Here is a 21098-nt window from a genome sequence, read left to right as displayed (position 1 = left end):
AATAATAAATAATTAAAATATTGACCAAGGCGCTGATAGCATGGGCCCACCGACTGGACGGCCGTGTCGTGGTCAATCCCACGCCAGTTTTATATTTTTGTCATATTTTCGTTATTTTCCTTGATCTCATGAAATCCTTTCATTTGAACAAATATCCTTCGTTTTGAGGAAACTTCTCGATTTCGTGGTGTTTCCTTCACACCAAGGAAATAATATAAAATTGGGAAAAACATTGTGGGGCCGTGATTATTGGCCAACCGGCCATGCCTTGATCCCGACCGGCCCCACACCTCATGGTTCCTCATTATTTTATTATTATTTCCCTAAACTCATGAAAACTCCTTAATCTCATGGTATTTTCATAAATCCATGAAAAATATAATATAAAATTAGGGAAACCCGTGGGACCAATCCTTAGCCGGACGGCCATGCCTCAATCGGTCCCACACGTCCCTTTATTTTATTATTTTTATTTTAAGGTTTCCTTGATCCCATGAAATTCCTTGATTTCATGGTATTTCTCTCAAATTATGAAAATTCCTTCAAATCATGGAAAAAATACATAAAATTAGGGAAAACGCACGGAACTGGGCCCCAGACGGCCGGCCATGCCTCAGCCGGTCCCACACACCCTTTTTTTATTATTTGTTAATATTATTTGCTTCCTTGATCCCATGGAAACTCTTTCACTTCAAGAAAATTTTTATAAAATTAGGAAAAGGCACCATGGGACCGTGGTCACTGGCCGGCCGGCCATGCCTTGGCCTCAGCGGTCCTATGCTTCAACAATCCTTCATTTTGTAATTATTTTCCTTCATCTCATGAAGTTTCCTCAGTTTCAACAAAACCCTAATTTTGTCATATTTTCTCGAATGGATGCTCAACCGCACGCCAGAAAATATCAAAATTCCCAGGATTGAGACACGGACGAGTTGACGACGTGAGCATATTACCTTGTCCGACTAGGGTTGGATCTTTGGTTCTCAAGGAGCCGGTCCCACGTATTTTCATGATTTGACCTAATTGCACGTATTAGGTCTAAAACTCTTCCAAATAATTTTGGAATTTCATGGAGTGATTGTCATTCGATCCCACGACTATCCAGGGCTGGTTTCATGACCCCTTGGTAGGTCCCTCACCTCTTCATAATTAATTAGGTTATATCACCTAAGGCTCAGACGAGCATTATATGAAAAATGATTGAACCAGTATTTAATCATTCTTTCATCAACAAATCACCAACTCTTCAAGAGACTTGGGTATTTGCTCACATAAGCATATGGGAGCTACATGGTCGATCCATGATCCCCTATAGCCGAGCCTTCTTTCATTCCATGGTTGATTTTGAAATAAACCGTCAATTGGTCATCAATTGATCAAATTAGGGTTTCTGAGTCCAAGAATCATAATTCCAGGTTCGAACACTAATAACTTTACGTCGATCTCATGATTAGTATTCTTATTAATTATGCTCGGTTCAACTACCAGTATTCTAATTAATGCTTTATTTTGGTCACGCTACCAATAACTCATCAGACGAGCAACACTTTCTCAGATAAGCAATATTTTCTCAAATCAAAGAATACTGGTTCAACTATCAATATTCAACAATTAAGAGCAATACTTGCTCGCCTTAACTACTTTTGTCTCAACAGACACGTTCAATTCATGAGTTTCATAACATTTTGCAAAATCATGTTCAACTCAGAAAATATATGGACTCATCGTCCCATAAAATCATGAAGTCAACAACTGACTAATTAACCACGAGACGTCAATCGTGTCACATGGGGGTTATTAAATAGGGTTTTGGTCTAGCGGTCTATGGCACGTGTGTTCATACACACGATGGAATGTGACCAAGTCGTGCAATCAGTTGAAGGAGTTAACAAAGTAGTGGATGGAAAATCGACCAAGTCTCTGCACGATGAGCAACTAGTTTCAAACACGATTTCCATTTCCTCACTCTTTGATTCCATCAACTGTCACACTTCATGGGATCATGGTGTCTATAATTCCAGCAATATAAATAAGTCTCTGAAATCATGATTGGATATACAAGAATCTCACGTCTCACAGACAACACGAGATCAACACCTCATCAATTGAGCAATTACTCTCAACTGAGCAATTTCAATCGTTCGGAACTTATCTTATTCAGAATACATAACACGCCCACAATCTTTGATTACCATTGATTCCACACGTTTCTCAGCTTCCCTCCTACAAATCAACATATCCTCTTTTGTGACCGAATTTACTCTGGAACGGCCATTGTCTTGGTTTAGGCTGGAGTACTACAGATTGATCTCTCGAATTCAAAACACAACCTTCTTGCAGTGCATCTGTGTGAGGTTGAACATTCCGCTCGGTTCAAGGAGTCTCCTCCGTACGGTCGTCTCCTCAATCCCGTGAAAACCAGCAAATCGTTTTTCCCCATCTACAAGATTAATTATAGGTTCTCTTGTAATTAATCTAGTTGAGTTTTCATATATTCCACAAATTATTGTGTTGAGTATATGAACGTATATACTAATCATGTTCTATTGGTTAATGTAGTCGTATATTCCGTAAGGTTTTCCTTATGTTGAGTATGTGAACGATTAAGTTAGTCATCTTCGTATGATTACCTTAGTCCTCGTAACTCCGTAAGTTTACTTATGTTGAGTACTTTCTATTAAATTGATCACTTTTGTGGTTTGATTTATTTGCGTTTTCAATTGAATTAATCATGGGTTTACTTGTGATTAATTTGGTTTAGTTTTGGATATAGAAAATCATTTCCATGGTTTTAGGTGTCCAATTAAAAAATCCTTGTTTTCCTTCGAAATTAAGGTCGCTCTTGTTGTTCTCTCGGGAATGACATCAAATGGGGGAGAGTTCTTTTGAACTTGTGCTTAATGGTAATATCTTGCAGGGTGTGCGGCTGTGGAATTTTATAGGGGTTATCTTGTATCTTAAAACTCCTTTATAAATGCATTTAGCTTCGGATTTATGATTTCATTTAAATTAAGTTGGTATGTATTTTTCTTTTAGTCTATGAAATGTCTCTTGTGGAAATTTCATTATGATCCCGTTCTTGTACCTTTGCCAATTTTATTGACAAAAATGGGGAGAAATAATGTAGTTCACACTACAAATACATATGGTTTTCGGATCATTGTGTAAGGGGGAGTGGTTTCCATGATCGAGATGGAGTATTGAATAAGGGGGAGTGATACATATCACCGTAGTATTATTGTTAAAGTCGTGATACAATTGGACTTTGATACTACATAATAATACTATGACACGCATAATAATGATCGAGAATCTCGATTTCTCTCATTGTTATAGCTACGGATCTTCAACAACGGTGATGCTAAACTTACAACCTTTGGGATCATTGGAGTACTTGGAAGGACGAAGATTTCAGGGAACGTTGAAGATTAAACTATGGAATAGGAGCCACTAAAGTTTATCTTTTTGTATTCCATATGTATTAATAGGTTTTTCACTAAAATTGACAAAGGGGGATATTGTTTGAGCATAGCTCGGTCGACCTCGCATGCGTTTCTATCTCAAGCATGTTTGTCAATGTTAGTGATCAAAACTATGAGTCTTGATTTCTTGCCTACATAGCTAAGTCTCGGACTAGGATAGAAAAGTGTAGTTGAGAACGACGATGAAGATATATACAATGAACCGTGGAACTTCATCAACAAAAAGGTATGTGGAGACTTGAACTTATCTATCACTCAAAATTCTATCTATTCTATCTCCTATTTCTTATGAGACAAAAGTCGTATGCTATATAGACTAGATCATACACATTTGACATTTCGAAATGAGCATTCATTGCTTATCTTTTATCTCGAAATTGTGTGTTGGTAAAACATTTCGCTTTGATCAAGTTTATCTTCACCTAGTGACGAAAGTCATGAAAAGTTTCAATCAATTTGAGAATTGCTCTGACGTGAATCGGTCTGTGAATAACGGCTACATAGCGTCCTCTGAGAATGTCTCAATAATTGAAATGATAGTTTAGATTACATAACCATGTATTCCTCGAACCAAAGTTTTCGAACTTTGTTGATCAAGAGAAATCGGGAGGATTGTGGAATTGGCTTGCCAAGTCCGCGAACCCAGTCCGCAGACTCAGTCCACGAACTGTCGGAAGTTCTCGACCGAAAATTTCTGCTGGATTTTCCAAAACTCGTTTGTGTGCTAAGTCCACGAACCCAGTCCGCGAACTGGAAGAAGTTCTCTTTCCGAGAATTTCTGCCGAGTTTGGAAAACTCAACCGATTAACTTAAGTCCACGAACTTGTTTTTGAACTTAAGAGGTTATGATCTAAAGATGTGCTCTGAACATGAAACATTAAATTACTAAGGAATGCTTTATGAAAACCGTGGCTATAATGTTCATGAGTCGATTCAATCGAATCGAATCATCTTTGTTTCAATTGTGTCTTGTGTAGTTACATAAGATCTCATAGCAATTGAACAACTCTTTAACTAGTTCATTTGAGTCAACTGACCTAGTTATGGTGAAGAAGAACAAGGTTAATATGAAATGCTCATATGGTTAACCTTTTGGGTTACTATGTTGAACCAACATACACGTACACGTTTGGGCATGGTTTTCACAAACCCAGTAAACGTCTACCCAAGTGTGTGTGACAAGCTAATTTTTCGATCTAACGGTTGAGAAATATTAGATTGAATCTAAATCAGGTTTTCATCTAACGGTGAATAAGGATTGCTTTGTACCTAAGGAAAAACCCTGATTTGAAGGCTATATAAAGGAGACATCTAGCATCGTGCAAAACTAATCCCCACACGTCTGTGTGATACTAGTGCGCTTGCTAGAGTCGATTCTCCTTTAACTTTTGGTTTTCTTCTCTAAAACCAGGTTAACGACTTAAAGACTTTATTGGGATTGTGAAGCCAGACCGATACTACTTTATCGTAGTTGTGTGATCTGATCTTGCATCTTCTATCGTACGAGTACAATTGATTGATTGACTTGATATCGTGAGAGTTCTCCTATAGGAAAGATAAAGAAGTCACAAAAATCTTCCTCTCATTGTTTGTGATTCCTTGACAAACCGCTTGTGTAGTCAGGAAGGATTGTAGAGAGGTGATTGATTAATCTAGGTTGTTCTTCGGCAATATAAGACCGGATTATCAATTGGTTTCTGTTCACCTTGATTTTATATCTTAAGACGGAACAAAACCTAGGGTTTATCTGTGGGAGACATATTTATCCTTTAATATACTTTTCTGTGTGAGACAGATCTGTTTATGATCAAGTATGTGATTTTGGGTTGCAGCAACTCTTGGTTGTGGGTGAGATCAGCTAAGGGAATCAAGTGCGTAGTATCCTGCTGGGATCAGAGGCGTAGGAGTACAACTGTACCTTGTATCGGTGGGAGACTGATTGGGGTTCAACTATAGCCCAGTTCGAAGTTAGCATGGAGTAGGCTAATGTCTGTAGCGGCTTAATACAGTATGTATTCAATATGAACTAGGTCCCGCGGTTTTTCTGCATTTGCGGTTTCCTCGTTAACAAAACTTCTGGTGTCTATGTTATTTCTTTTTCGAATTATATTTTATATAATTGAAATAATACAGGTTGTGCTTTCGTGATCATCAATTGGAAATCCAACCTTTGGTTGTTGATTGATATTGATTGATCCTTGGACATTGGTCTTTGGTACCGTCCAAGTATTCCTTGTATTTGATAAAGACTCATTATTGTTTTTAGCTTGAGTAAAAATCAAATCAAGAGAGAGATATTAACTCCTTGAGATACTTTTATCTAGATTGAGTCTGACTGTCTAGTTGATTCTCTAGCAAAGTATTTAGGAGTTCGTCCATACAGATTTCTAAGCGAAATATTGGGTGGTGTTGTTAGTCCCCCGCTTTTTCATACATGACATGACGATGAAGTGTTCACTCTCAGCAGAGTAGCATGAATCTCTCGAAGTGCCAGTATTGAGATCTGTGTGAAAAATACCCACACGGGCTGCATCAATCTCTGGCAAAGAGATCAATGCGTTCACTTTTAATTAAAGTTAGTGTGATCAAATGCATATTTATTTTTTAAAGAAAATCTAGACTGTTAATGTCAGTCTCAAAAACGATCACAACCACACAACTTGGCCGCACAATTTAACAAGCATAGCTTACTCCTAGCAGGACTAAGAAACCACCGTAGCAACCACCGGAGAGCCTACCAGTCCTCTAGTTAATTGACCACCATGTTGCTCATTCACGAGCACTTCAAACGCTAACCCAAACATGAGTGATTGCGCTGCGTAAAACCAAGCTCGAACGAGATAAAACCGTAAAAAAACGGTCTCAAAAGCCATCATATCCGTTCAATTTTTCCAGCCTAGTTGGACGGCTTGGATCTTCCTATGAACGATTAGTGGAATACCGACATGTTCATTGGCAGCGCAATATTCCCTCTGTCAATCGGCTTGCCTACGACAAGCCTATAAGGCGCACAACCGATTGCTCAAACTTAAGCGAACACATTGTATTCAAAAAACCTAATTCGGGTCGCGGCAGTACACAACTGTCTCAAATCGATCGTGTCCGTCTAACTTCGCCAGCCTAGTTGGACGACTTAGATCGCACGTTAAGTGATCAAAGAGGTGCCAGTGTGTTCACTGTCGGCCCAAGCTCTCTCTTGGTCGATTGACCTGTTCGCAACAAGACCAGAGAGCATTAAAACGTTTACTCAAAGTAGCGTGAACATGCTGTTTTAAGAAACCCTAAAACCATTTTGCGGCATTGAACAACTGTCGCAAATCAGTCATGGATGTCCATTCTCGCCGTCCTAGTTGGACGACATAGATCCAATTTCAGGTGGCCAACGAGATGCTAACACATTCACCGTCGACCCAACTCCATTGTCGGTTGATCGACTTGTTCATAGCAAGCTTGGAAAGCATAGAATCGCTCACCCAAAGTAGGATGAACGCGCATTGGATTTTGCGGCCGCATGTCACTGCCGCAAATCGATCATAACCATCCATGTTCGCCAGCCTATTCGAATGGCTTAGATTTAATCTTAAACGGCCCCGAAGATGTCAACGTGATTACTGTGGGCCCACCTTTACATGTGATTGATCAGCCTATGCAAACTATGGCTCAATACCTCGAAACGCAGGCCCAAAGAGGGTGGTCCACATGGCTCCCTAAACCCTAAAGTTGTGTCAACGACAGTATGAAACTGCCGCAAATCAATCACAACCATCCAACTTCTCCAGCCGAATTGGATGGTAAATATATATTTTTAGAAAACAAGCAAAGCAACATTGTGAAGACCGGCCATCTTTCCACATAAGGCGATCGGCCAAGTAATGGCGAGCCCCTAGAGCCACCAAACGATCACCCAAAGGTGGTCGATCACGCTTCCACTTTTAAGACGCTTATTCGCGACTTACTCAATCAAGCTCAAAAACAACGATGCTTCATACACATCGATTAATTTGAGTTGTTTTACATGCGTCGAATACATACATATTTTGGCTTCATGAATAACTTAATTGTTTCACCTAACAGCACCATGTTATTCTCAGCGGAAGGTCCCACGACTTGACCCACTCACTCAAGACATCAAACATGTCACAAACTGGGGGGATGCTTACTGGGGTATTGGTCTGGCGGTTTACAGCGTGCAGCGTGCAACGCGCTCATTACGAGAACGTGTTAGGAAAAGACGGACGGTTAACAATGATGGATTAGTGGATGAAGTGTGATCATGCAATGTTCGCAACCTCTTACACAACTCCATTACTCCACCACTTAACTTTCTCTACTTCCTACGAGATCAGGGTTGCGCTCAAATGACTTGTATAAATAGGTTTTCAACCTATTCAAATAAGGACAGAAACCAAGTTGTTGTTAACACCGTATCCAGAAACACCAAGAACTGATAGCTTACATTGTGCAAGCCAGTTCAACATTCTGATACAAGTCATAAGCAGCCAACACCTTCACAATCTCAAACACCTTCTCCGCTTACCTCCCTAAGATCAGCCCATCTCCTTCACCTTGTGAGCGAATTGAATCTGGAACGACCATTTCTTCGTTTAGGCCAGAGTCTTACAGATTGATTTCTCGAACCTAAAAGCATTCCCGTGCAGTGCATTTGTTTAGGGCTTGAACTCGTTTCTCATCAACACACCCTAAATTACCAAAAACAGCGGAATCAGTTTTTACCCATAAACACTTATCTACAAAGTTTAATGGTTAAGCAATAAACCTCGTATTGTATTCCTTAATACTATGTCTATCTAGAGTGTTCATGCTTCACAGTTTTGTTTTAAATATGCACGACTTGAAAGATACGTTAGGGAATGAAACAGTTCAAGTCAAATATCACTACCTCAAGTGGAAGGATGATGTTGTCGTTGTAGCTGCTTACTTCTTCACTTCTTCAAGTCTTCGCAATACTTGTAATGTCTCATATCCTAATACTTTCAAGCTAACCTATACGGAGCTGAATCTAGTACATAATCAAGCGACTCTTAAATGAGTTTTGATTCACTAAAATATGACAACCAAACTTGACATACCAACGCTTGGTGGGTTCAACCGAGCTATGCTCTAACAATCTCCCGCTTTGTCAATTTTAGTGACAAAACTCTTACAATCATATGGATAAACAAATTACAAGAATTCATTACACATACGCTTGATTCCCGAATTCAACAGCACAAAAACATGCATTCATTCAATCCTTAAATGTCGTTGTTGACATTATAATAACAAAGCTAATACTTAGCTGCTCAGTCTTCTTTTCTTGATTAATACTTTTCTTTAGTTTTTCTTCTAAGGACTGAATTTTCGAGGAAGAATTGATCTTGAAGGAGTCTAGATCAGTTTTACATGATGAAAGATCGCGTTTGAGTTGATCATTTTCAGATTTCATATGACGTAAGTCTTCAAGGAGCTTTCCATCTCTTTTTAGTGCAACTGTAAGTTCAGTTGCACAGGTGAGGAATTCTTTGCTTAATTCATCTAGCTGAGACGTTACATAATCAACATCATCTTATCATCAAGCGATTCAGAATCATTGATTGTGAGCACATGGCTTAACTTAACCTCTTCTAGAGAACACGGAGACATATTGTCAGAAGAGTAGGTAGAGCTTGCAGAAGACATCCCTTCTAAGCATTTTTTAAAGTTAAACCCTGGACGAGTTTTACTCAAATCTTGAGATACATTAACCGAATCACTTATTAGATTCATTCTTATCGGTCGGATCATACCAAACACAGATTGTTATATCTTTTCGTGTTTGCCCGCTCTGATACCAATTGAAAAGGCGAGGGTACCCAAATATACCTCAAGCTAAAACTTTTCCTACCTATAAGTCCTTTCTACGAAAGTGATTATCTGTGGACTGAGTTGGGACAATGCAACTAATCGATTCACACTTCGTGTGATCGTCTATGGATACGAGATCGAGACAATACAACAACGAAGTATGTTTACTAGATAAAAAGGTTCAGACATAACCAAACTCAATAGGATTGCTTATCAAGTAAATAGGAATTAACGTTTGTGTAATTTACTTTAATTATAAAAAACAATTATAATGCGGAAATATAAAGTAAATGACACAACAAGATTTTGTTAACGAGGAAACCACAAATGCAGAAAAACCCCATGACCTAGTCCAGAATTGAATACTCTCAGGTTTAAGCAGCTAAACAAAATTAAACCAACTTCATACAGTTGAGACCAAGCAACTAAACCGTCTGTATTCCCACGCCTCCAACTGATGAATAAGTCACATACTTGGAACAATTCATTTGGTTCGTATTCCAAACAGTAAAGGAACAACAAATCTGTTTGGTAACAACTCTTTTCAACCAAGTGATGTGAGTCGGACAAAGGCTCTTCTGTTTATCTTAACATAAAATCCTTCGTCAGGTTCTTGGATCTATCTTATGTTCAACTACCGAAGTAATTGTTAAGATTTTTCAATCAATACTTTTAATCACAAAGAATTGTATATGACGATCTACATAACTAATCAATCCAATCTACCACAAGGATAAACCGATTATAGTTGGATCTTCTTATACCAAAACAAGTATTGTGCACACCAAAGATTATGAACCCCAAATCAGAAATCTTCAATATCTTCTTTGTCTTCAAATCTTCTTAGATCTTCAATAAACACCTGCACACAACAACTTGAATATCTTGTAATCAATCACGCACGGAACGGAGTCTGTTAACAATGGATTATCACAAGATCGTCTTTAGAACTAACAACAGTCTAAAGATCCCTGACGAAACTTCGATCTTGTTTGACTGAATCTTATATCATAAGAGAAGATTCTCAAGCACAAACAAACTAGGTGCAATCAAAGTTCAACCACCGTTAGTCAATCAAATCAATTGAAAACACAAGATAACCCGCAATTATCTAGTATCCCACCAACGGTACTCGTAGAGCTTCTCAATCCCAAAGAAGACTTTAAATTGAGCGGTCGTAAGAGATTTCGCTAATTAGGTTACTCTCCTCTCCGAATAGGCGGCTTCACCAGTAACAACACAACCGAGGAAGTTTGCTGTCACGAAAGATTAGTTTGCTAGAAATGAAAACTTCAAGTATTTATAGACAAGGAAGTTTGGACACCAAGGAATTTCCAAAACCGAAAATATTCTCAAAGATATTCAATATATTCCAAATTTGGTTTCCATAATTCCTGGAAATGCTTTGTCCAAAATAATGACTGAAAATCTCTTTGGAAAATCTCAACTAGTAAATGCACATTACTAATTCTCATTTTCCTAAAATAAAACTAAGACCCTAATTAAAAGATTCTTAACTTATTTATATTTCGATCCTTGGATTTTCTTCCTGTAGCTATTAAGGAATAACTTTGAACAATAAAAGATAAACATTACTGCCTGTGTTAAAAGTGTGTCGACATCCTTACTTTGTAAGTCCTCTTTCATACTTACACCCTTGAAACCGATTTGCCACACTTCCAAACAAGTTTAAAATTGGTCCATATGACTTTCAAGAACTATGTGATTGATCAAGAACACTCAATCACAAATCATGGGTTTAACGGTTCTACCAAAACAAGTTTTGGTTCTACCTCCATGTGAGTACTGTGCATAGTCACATTAGCTTTGCAAAATTCGGTTGGCTAGATACTAGGATCGGTTCCCAACATATATATGGTATCTAACTTATATGTGTTGCACATGTCCATAGGATCGGTTCCCCTTTGCCTAAAAACGTGTTGCACATGTCCATAGGATGGTTCCCCTTTCTGTTATAAACCTTGTTGCACCTCATACAAGGATCGATTCCCCTTGTGATGTGTTGCACCTCTTACTAGGATCGGTTCCCGTTTACCCAGATTCAGTCAACCACAAATCACAAACTCGATCATACCATCTCAGATGATTACTTAAGATTGGTTTCACTAATAAAAGTCATACCAATACATAAGTCAGGCCTTTGTGAATAGTTTTACCAAGAACACAAACAATCGTGAGCGGTTATACTAAATCAAACATATTGGATGTTCACAAGATATACAATGAATAACAATCCCAATAACGCCTGGCGATTTCCTTTTCGATTCATAAACAAGTTTATGAACTTACTTCCTTAAAACACATGTAAAACATTGTTTCCTATGATGAAATCCTCACCTCATACCCATCCATAATCACAATAGCATTTAAACAATTATGTCGATATCTTATCTACAAAGTTTAATGGTTAAGCAATAAACCTCGTATTGTATTCCTTAATACTATGTCTATCTAGAGTGTTGATGCTTCGCAGTTTTGTTTTCATTATGCACGACTTGAAAGAGACGCTAGGGAATGAAACAGTTCAAGTCAAATATCACTAACCTCAAGTGGAAGGATGATGTTGTCGTTGTAGCTTCATACTTCTTCACTTATTCAAGTCTTCACAATACTTGTAATGTCTCATATCCTAATACTTTCAAGCTAACCTATACGAAGTTGACTCTAGTTTATAATCAAGCGACGCTTAAATGAGTTTTGATTCACTAAAATATGACAACCAAACTTGACATACGAACGCTTGGTGGGTTCAACCGAGCTATGCTCTAACAATCTCCCCCTTTGTCAATTTTAGTGACAAAACTCTTATAATCATATATTTTTCTTTTGTTGATTTCGAAAGTGACATAGTAGTTCTTCTACTCAGCGGAATGATAAACAAATTACAAGAATTCATTACACATACGCTTGATTCCCGAATTCAACAGCACAAAAACCTGCATTCATTCAATCCTTAAATGTCGTTGTTGACATTATAATAACAAAGCTAATACTGCCCATAAAGGTGGGATAGGTAGATTTCATCAATACGCACGTCTTTGTTATACCAATCAATATGATATGTTACTCCCCCTTAGTCTATGATTTCACTCTTTCGTTAGATAAACGTTTAAGCACAATTGTTCTTTTCCTTAGTGATACCAATCAATATAAAATTAATGCCAGTATCACTTGTTTACTCCATATATTTCTCCCCCTTTTTGTCACAAAATGATAAAAAAACGAAAAAATAAAGGACAACACGAAAATAATCTTACAAATCTCAAAATAGACTTGCACCCTATAGAGTTAAGCACGAGGGTTCCACACACCATTTTTGATAACCAATATCAAAACCGAAACTACAAAGTAATTTGTTTTGATATGTTATCAAGGAAATAATTTCCCGAAGAAATTTTTCCAATTTAGTTTAGCAAACCAAAAATCAACTAAGCACTTTAGTCCCTTTGCTAAACCGATTGTACAAATACAATCACTTCATTCGATAAGACCAAAATAAGGATAACTCTATTTTTCTCATAAGGTTCTAATTATCCATATAACTTAGACCTTTAAATTTTAAACAAGAAAAGTACTAGGTTAGTTAACTAGCATTTCTTGTTAAGGCATTCGATTAGACTTGAATAACCGAAACCTCTACTTTGATAAGTCTAACTAAGATAAACTTAGCTTCTCTTATCCGGAATCGAATTGGACTAAACAATCCATCCCGTAGACTTTTTCTTTCTTTAAGCCGTAAATAATTCATACAAAACAAAATAAATCAACTTGCATAATTATTCACCTCAACCGGAAGCAATTGAATCAACATAAGCATTAAAACACCGCAATTGCACCAAAATTTTGTAAGCCTAAACAATTGATACCATACAATAAATCAAGATAACAATATTTTTTCTTAACCGGAACCAATTGAATCACACACACATCCATACACACATAATGGAATAAAATCATCAATTATACCGAAATTTTGTTAAGCAAAAGCAAAATATATATGAAATAAAATCAGGCTTTTCTTAAACAGGAAAACAATTAACTAACAACATTGTTACCTCAAATTTCGCATCCACTTCTCCAATATGTTTGCATCTTCTTCCAGGGAGAATTAATATGGAAATATCATTATGTTGTCATCCTCATGCAAAAAAAAAAGAATAACAACAACCAACCTTTACCAGAGAAAGTTTGAAAACCAGTTTTTAACTATTGCAAGCAAAAGTTGAAAACCACCGAAACACATATGCTTTTATGCTAAACCAAAACCGGTTCAACATATTGCGACTTTTTCACATATTGTTTCTATCAGAAGCTCTCATGATCATTTTATAAAGCCTACCAACATGGGATAGAACTTAATCCCGCTATATCAAAAAGTCACCCAAACCATAAGGGTTCACAACATTATGAGATCGAATATCAAGGTAATAAAACAGAAATCAAACATTCCATAAACATCCATAACAATAATAAAGCATTCAAGCACATGCTATGTAAATCAAAAACCATCACAAGAAAAATTATAAATCAAATAATTTTATTCATAATAGTTTTATTCATAATAGACCTAACAAAATCATTGAAAGCAATCAAAAATTGATGTCTATTTTTTTTTGGATTTTTAGAATCCTTCATAATCTTGAGATCTCTTGCGCTTAATAGGGATGACTCTCCTAATTCCCTGAAGCGATCCTTGATTGAAGATTAATTCCTCAACCTTGTGTAAGTTAGGTTCTTCCTTGTTTACCCTTTTGGAGAGTAAATCTAGTTGCTTAAGAATTTGAGCCTGAACAAGTAAGGATTTTTCAAGGCTACGTTTCAACATCAAAACTTCCAACTTGGTTTCGGCACAAGTTCGAGCCATCTTGTAAAACTCTTTTTCATAATAGATCATACAAGATGAAATATTCATGTTCATATAGGAAGCGGATCCGTTTCCATTGAATTTTAGGTGACCAAAGGAGTCACTAGCCAATTTTTCAGCATACCTTTCTGAAACTCTTGAAGAAAGCTTTGCATACAAATCTGATTTTTCCATGATTCCTGGTTTCAGACAGAAGACCGAAACACTATATTACCGAAGCTTATACGCCAATGGTTACTAAAAACTTGTTCATTGATTATGGAAATCAAATATTATTCCCTTAATAGAAAAATCATTTTTTTTTAATATTAAGGATTTTTAGGAAAGTGCGTCCCAGAGAATATCTTCATAATTCTCGCAAGTTTTGAACCATTCCACGATATACACTGAACTCATCAAACTAGTCAGTGTATTTCTCCCAGATACTAAGTATCTGAATAAGACAGATTAAGCTTTCCACGGTTATCAGGAAATTTCTTCTTACCTGATTTATTAGCACTAGTACAAATCTTTACATTGGCAACACTTAATCACCGTGTCCATAGGCTTTTGGTCATGGATTTTTTTCACTCCAAAAATGTGGCATCAGGTGCCGAGACAAAAAGGTATCCCTATGGCTGCATAAACTTTGAGTGGCTATAAAATATGATTAACCATGGCCATAACTCTAAAACCGTGTCTATATGGTACTCAATATTTTTTTGGTAGTTAAGCATTTTCACTATCACCGTGGCCATAGGATCCTTATAGACACACAATTTAATTATATGTGGCTAAAGTTTACCTTAAAGTCACGTAAATTTTATTATAGTCGTGGCCTTTGTCATCAATTGGACACGCAAAATTCATTTTATCATGGCCAATTCATGAGTTGCGGTCACACTAATTTTTCTCAACCATGGCCATCTCTATCATTTGGACACACGGAAAATAATTTAACATGGCTAATACATGATTTGTAGTCACGTTTAATCTATGGTACCATGGCCATCCATATTTTTGGACACATGATAAACATTTTACATGGCCAATTAATAAGTTATGGCTACTAAAAATTTGTAGCACCGTGGCTAAATTTTTCGAAAGACACATCAAGTGTGTTGAATGTAGCTATTGTTCACCTTTTGGATACATCAAGTGTTTTCAATGTAGCTATTGTTCACCTTTTGGACACATCAAGTTTTTTGAATGTAGCTATTGTTCAACTTTTAGACACATCAAGTGTTTTCAATGTAGCTATTGTTCACCTTTTGGACACATCAAGTTTTTTGAATGTAGCTTTTGTTCACCTTTTGGACACATCAAGTGTTTTGAATGTAGCTATTGTTCACCTTTTGGACACATCAAGTGTTTTCAATGTAGCTATTCAAAAATCACCTAAATAACCATCCATAAAAAATTAATGAAGACTACAATTAGAATTGTACCAAAATAATTTCATTTCACAATTTAATAAACATCTCAATCTGATAATTGTGCAGTAACCTTGAGAAAACAAACTTTCAAAGAGAGACTTAAAAGTTTAAACATCCAAATCCTATAGTCCACGACTATTTCTATTAATAATTAGGCTGCAGTCTTGAGTCTCTTGCTGGATCTCCGAGACTTTAGTTCCCCGCTCTTCATATATGAAGGTTTCTTCTTCTTTGTCTTCTTAGTGTTTGGGTCAGAATCATATTCATCGTTTGGGTCAGAATCATGTTCACCGGGGTCTGAAAGTGGATGGCCCTGCATCAAGCCAGTGGATGTATAATTAAGGGAAAAAACCATGTTAACAGTTATATGGTCAGGATGCAGAAGGTAATAAACATGTATAATAAAGCAACTTACACTAGAGCAAGAGATCACAAACTCTTTAGGCCAAGCTACTATAGATTTTTCAGCATCCTCTACTGTTTTGAGATGAGTAGATGGGACTGGCAAACAATGATTCTTTAATATCGACTTTTCAACCGTCACTCTGACACAATCATCCCGGAGTGGATCTCCATGAACCTTCTGACCTGGCACTGATGGAAGAACCGAACCCCATGCAATGATATTTCTCAGTGAAGCATGAGCCAGTTTGCATTTACCAATCTGCAAAACAGAAATGTTATATTGACATCAACAGATTCAAATCTCAAAATGCTTAAATGCCTGTGAAAAGGACATACCGTTGAAAGTTCAGTTTTGTCTTTCGATTGAGAATTGTCTGGTGAACTAAGGGGTAGATGCTCAGATGCAGGAGACTTTTGTTTGTATTTTCCAGACTACAAAAATATACGCTATATTAACATCAACAAAAAATGGAACTCTCAAAGCACTATATATTTTAAATACCTGCAAAAGAAACATACCATTTGGAGTTCAGAACTATCTTTCGATCCCGTAGACTGAGATACATTTTCAGATTCAGGGTCATTTCTATTTGTATTAGATTCATTCCTTTCAGTCGGAGAAATGCTTGTAACAGGGAATTCAAGCATAAGAGACTTCTCTCTAATAGGAGATTTCTATATAGTGCAGTTGACATATTAGATACTGCAGAATTATTAGGAAATACATACTTAATCAAAATTACTTGGATGATGTTAAACATACCCGTGCCTTTTTGCTTTTGATTTTCTTTTTCAATATGCCTTGAGATTTTAGCTGAGACATTAAGCTGCTCATCATTTCTTCTTGTGCCTTCATTGCTGCCTTCATTTCCTTCATTTCTGCATCCTTCCTATCTCTCTCCATTTGGTTCGCGCGTCTTTCATCTTCCAGTTGTTTCTTCAGTTCAATGTGCTCCTTGGATGCTCCTTTCCGTGGCAGGTGCCAGTACGTTGTTGGAGTCACTCCCTTGCCTATACATCTTACACGCCCAGCATGTTCTTCCCCAAACACAAGGGTGATAGAATCATTGCCTGGTTGTTTTCTCAAAGTTCCATCTTCCAGCTGCTTATCAAAATCCTCCTGCACAAAAAAAGAATTAAGGGATTAGAAGTGATAATCAATTAAATCAAAATTATTTTCACATTTACTCAAGCACAAAACAAATAGCTAGATAGTTTCAGTCGTCTTACAAGCTGAGCTGCTTTTTCCCTAACATCATCGTCATCGTATTCTCCATTTTTGTTTTGATGTGCCTTCCTCCATAGTAAAGACCGTGAAGGATTTTCATCTTCAAGGATCTCTTTCTCATTAATCTAGTAATTATAAAATACACAAGAAGAAAAATTAGATAGATAATACTATAATTTAAACTGGAAATAATAATAATTTTGTATAACAAACTGGACTTACTAATTTTTCCAACAGCCCTGCATACCCTGCTCTTCCCGTCCTGTGGTTATATTTGTGGTTCTTACGCGCCTTAGCTCCCCTAATGGACAACTCCTGAGCATACAGATTTAAAGAATTTCATTCATAAAAAAGTTAGACTAATTAATGAAATTAATATCAATATTTCCAAACTAAAACGTGCAATATACAACCTTGCATTTATCAGACAACCTCCACTTTACGAACTTGTCCCATTGTTCTTGGTTCACAATGACACGATATTGTTTAGGAACAGTATTTAGTTTAGCAGGTTTACCCAAATTGGGCACTATGAACTTTACATACAACTTTCTTCTGAAGTTGCGCAAATGTTCCCCAAAATATTTCATAATTTGTCTTCTCATAGTCTCCTCAATTTCATAAAACCGCTGCCAAAATATGGAGATGTTAACGGCAGGTAACAAATTAATAACAAATATAGTATTAAAAATCAATATAGATCAGCATATACATACCAATAGTTCGTGCCATAACTTATCCCTCATCACTGAATTCACTTCCTTCCACTTCAAGTGCCTTAGACCAACGTCTCGACGTACCAATACACCCATGTAACTAGCAATTTCAGCTTTATATTTCCCCTTAAATCGACCAAAATTATCAAATTCTATCACATGCTTCTCGCCGTCAAAATTTTTCTTTAGCTTCTTCAATCTTGTTAAACCTCGAACATTATTCTCCTTAGACTCTACTGTATTGTTTGGAGCTCCTGTGTTTTTATAGTTCAAAAACCCAAAATAAGAGTAAACATGGTGTAAGAGTGTACTCATATTTTTTAAGTCCAAAGCAAAAAAACAGACAAGCTAGTATAGCATTACCAGGCTGTTCAGGACTTTCAGTCGATTCATCATCAGAACTGGAGCTATCACCATCGGAACCGGTGCGACTACCATCGGAATCTTCGTCTTCATCCTCTGACTCTCCTAAATTCTGCAAGGCTTGAGCCTCCAGGGCTGCAGTCTCATTTTCAGCATACTCATCATCATCATACTCTGGCTCCCAACTCGAATTCTCTTGTGTAGTCATATAGGAAACTGCATATACATGTATATGATTCAATCAAATAAGGTCTGAATTCTTTTCAATCAAAAGTCAAAAGTTATTAAGCTAGACACAAGCAAAAATTAAATAACAGTCAATTAACATGGTCTTGATTATGTCAGTACTAACATGGTCTTGATTAGTATGATTAGATGCAAGAGCAGGATGCCGTCTCAGAATTGTTAAAAGATATAACAATTAAAAAATTATTAATCGCTGAGGTTTTTACTAGAGCATTGAAAGAACTCAAGCAAGACTCCAGTTCAAACATACACAATTATGTAAACCTACCAAGTTCCCTAAAAACAAACGACGGATGCCGATCTCCGACATAATTATAATCCCATTATACAAAATGTCAATGACTCGGGAGTATACACGACAGATGGAAGCTTACTGACCAGCTAAAGTTGATGAAAATGAGATAAAAATGTGATTTCTAGTGGTTTCAGGGAGAACCACAGAAGTTTAAACTATTGGTTTGCAATGTGAAAAACATTCATCAGAATAGACAGATAAAAAAACCAAGGAATAACATTCAATTGACCTAGCTCTGACATAATTATAATCCCATTATACAAAACGTCAATGACACGGGAGTATACACGACAGAGAATGTGGCCAGCTAAATGAGATAAGAATGTGATGTCGAGTGGTTTCAGGGAGAACCACAGAAGCTTAAACTATTGTTTGCAGTGTGAAAAACATTAATCAGATTCATCGGAAAAGAAAGAAAAAAACATAAAAGAATAGCATTTCCATAACCATAGAAGACATGAGTTGTTATCCAGCCACTATGCAACTTAGAATACAATCTGCATAAAGATCCTAAGCATAACATAGGAAAAGCTTAAACATGCATGCACACCATTGTTCTTCTTAATAAGAAATAAACAGGTGCATAAACCCTGCTTTCAATGAATCAAAAATTAAGAATTAGGGTTTGAGTCAAAACTTAACCTTTGAATCAATTGGGTCTGATTCAAAAATTAAGGTTTGAATCAATTAGGGTTTGAATAACTAAGCTTTTTAGACGAAAGAAAGATTGAGAACAGGATATACCTTTATAAGATTTAGCCATGCAATTCCTCAACACCATACGGCCCTTTATAAAGTCGCACAGATTGAATAATCCCGCCGAAAATATTTTGCGTTTCATTTTCATCCCGCTCAAAATTATTTAGGGTGAACTGAAAAATCGATTGAGTTTGGTCTACGATTTCCTTTTTTCGGAAAAATCTCCTAAGAAAATACCATTTGATTTTGATCCTACGGTAGACCTAAAAATATTTCCAAACTTTAGAAATCCGATTTCCCTTTTTACTCTAACAAATCTCAATGTTTCCCTGATTTTAAGCCTAGAACTTTATCCCCTTTTTACTCTGCTTAGGTTTCTCTAGTTCTCTCCGCTCTGTAACTCTGGTTTAGGAGGAAAGATAAAACGAACAGAATTTTGAGGTGTTACATAGCGTAAGATAAGAGGTTCTTCCCTATTAATCTAACTATTGGTTGGGCTTGTGATAAATATATTCACCGTTAGATTTACTATGGACATCCTATTCGATGCATTTTGAAATAACATAAGTAAAATCGTAATGGACTGGGCTGGAGTGTTAGCTTAAACCATGTAATGGACTGGGCTGGAGTGTTAGCTTAAACCATGTAATTGACTGGGCTGGACATAAATGTGGCATAAATTTTCATTATTTTCATTTTTTACTTAAATTTTTTTCATTTTTTTCCTTTTTTTTCTTTTTACTTTTTTTTTTATTACATAATCAAAATTTAGTTACATAATCAAGACTCGACACTTCACCTGAAATATTGATCGATTCGGAACGAGTTCGAGTAAAACTGATGAAAATGGAACTTCGTCCTTTGGAATCGAGACACGGAAAAATTTAGTTATTACATAATCAAATTTAGTTATTACATAATAAAAATTTAGTTATTACATGATCAAAATTTAGTTACATAATCAAGACTCGACACTTCACCTGAAATATTGATCGATTCGAAACGAGTTCGAGTAAAACTGATGAAAACGGAACTTCGTCCTTTGGAATCGAGACACGACAAAATTTAGTTATTACATAATCATAATTTAGTTATTACATAATCAAAATTTAGTTTAACATGATCAAAATTTAGTTACATAATCAAGACTCGACACTTCACCTGAAATATTGATCGATTCGGAACGAGTTCGAGTAAAACTGATGAAAACGGAACTTCGTCCTTTGGAATCGAGACACGGAAAAATTTAGTTATACATATCAAATTTAGTTACATAATCATAATTTAGTTATTACATAATCAAAATTTAGTTAACATGATCAAAATTTAGTTACATAATCAAGACTCGACACTTCACCTGAAATATTGATCGATTCGGAACGAGTTCGAGTAAAACTGATGAAAACGGAACTTCGTCCTTTGGAATCGAGACACGGAAAAATTTAGTTATTACATAATCATAATTTAGTTATTACATAATCAAAATTTAGTTATTACATGATCAAAATTTAGTTACATAA

The 21098-nt window shown here is 36.4% G+C and overlaps 1 protein-coding gene across 1 annotated transcript; it reads right to left on the bottom strand.

Moving 5' to 3' along the window:
* Positions 1 to 15732: 15732 nt before the first annotated feature.
* On the bottom strand, positions 15733 to 19720 carry LOC113347669. Its single transcript, XM_026591344.1, has 6 exons — positions 19624 to 19720; positions 18339 to 18473; positions 18135 to 18229; positions 16368 to 16463; positions 16042 to 16290; positions 15733 to 15939 (listed from the first exon to the last, which is right to left on the bottom strand). Exons 1-6 carry the CDS (start codon positions 19718 to 19720, stop codon positions 15778 to 15780), a joined length of 834 nt encoding a protein of 277 aa, XP_026447129.1. The 3' UTR covers positions 15733 to 15777.
* Positions 19721 to 21098: the final 1378 nt, after the last annotated feature.

The sequence above is a fragment of the Papaver somniferum genome, chromosome 1 (genome assembly GCF_003573695.1).
Source record: "Papaver somniferum cultivar HN1 chromosome 1, ASM357369v1, whole genome shotgun sequence".
Taxonomy (NCBI): Eukaryota; Viridiplantae; Streptophyta; class Magnoliopsida; order Ranunculales; family Papaveraceae; genus Papaver; species Papaver somniferum.
The sequence above is the reverse complement of the archived record's forward strand: the minus strand, read 5'-3'. Positions and strand labels throughout refer to the sequence as shown.

What these genes read in the sequence shown, in the direction of transcription:
- LOC113347669 (XM_026591344.1), bottom strand. Translation starts at nt 19,720, where the DNA reads ATGAAACGCAAAATATTTTCGGCGGGATTATTCAATCTGTGCGACTTT. An exon ending in CATGGCTAAATCTTATAAAG is followed by an intron (nt 18,474 to 19,623) that starts GTATATCCTGTT and finishes ATGAGACTGCAG; the next exon opens with CCCTGGAGGCTCAAGCCTTG. An exon ending in ATTTTGACGGCGAGAAGCAT is followed by an intron (nt 16,464 to 18,134) that starts GTGATAGAATTT and finishes ATATTTTTGTAG; the next exon opens with TCTGGAAAATACAAACAAAA.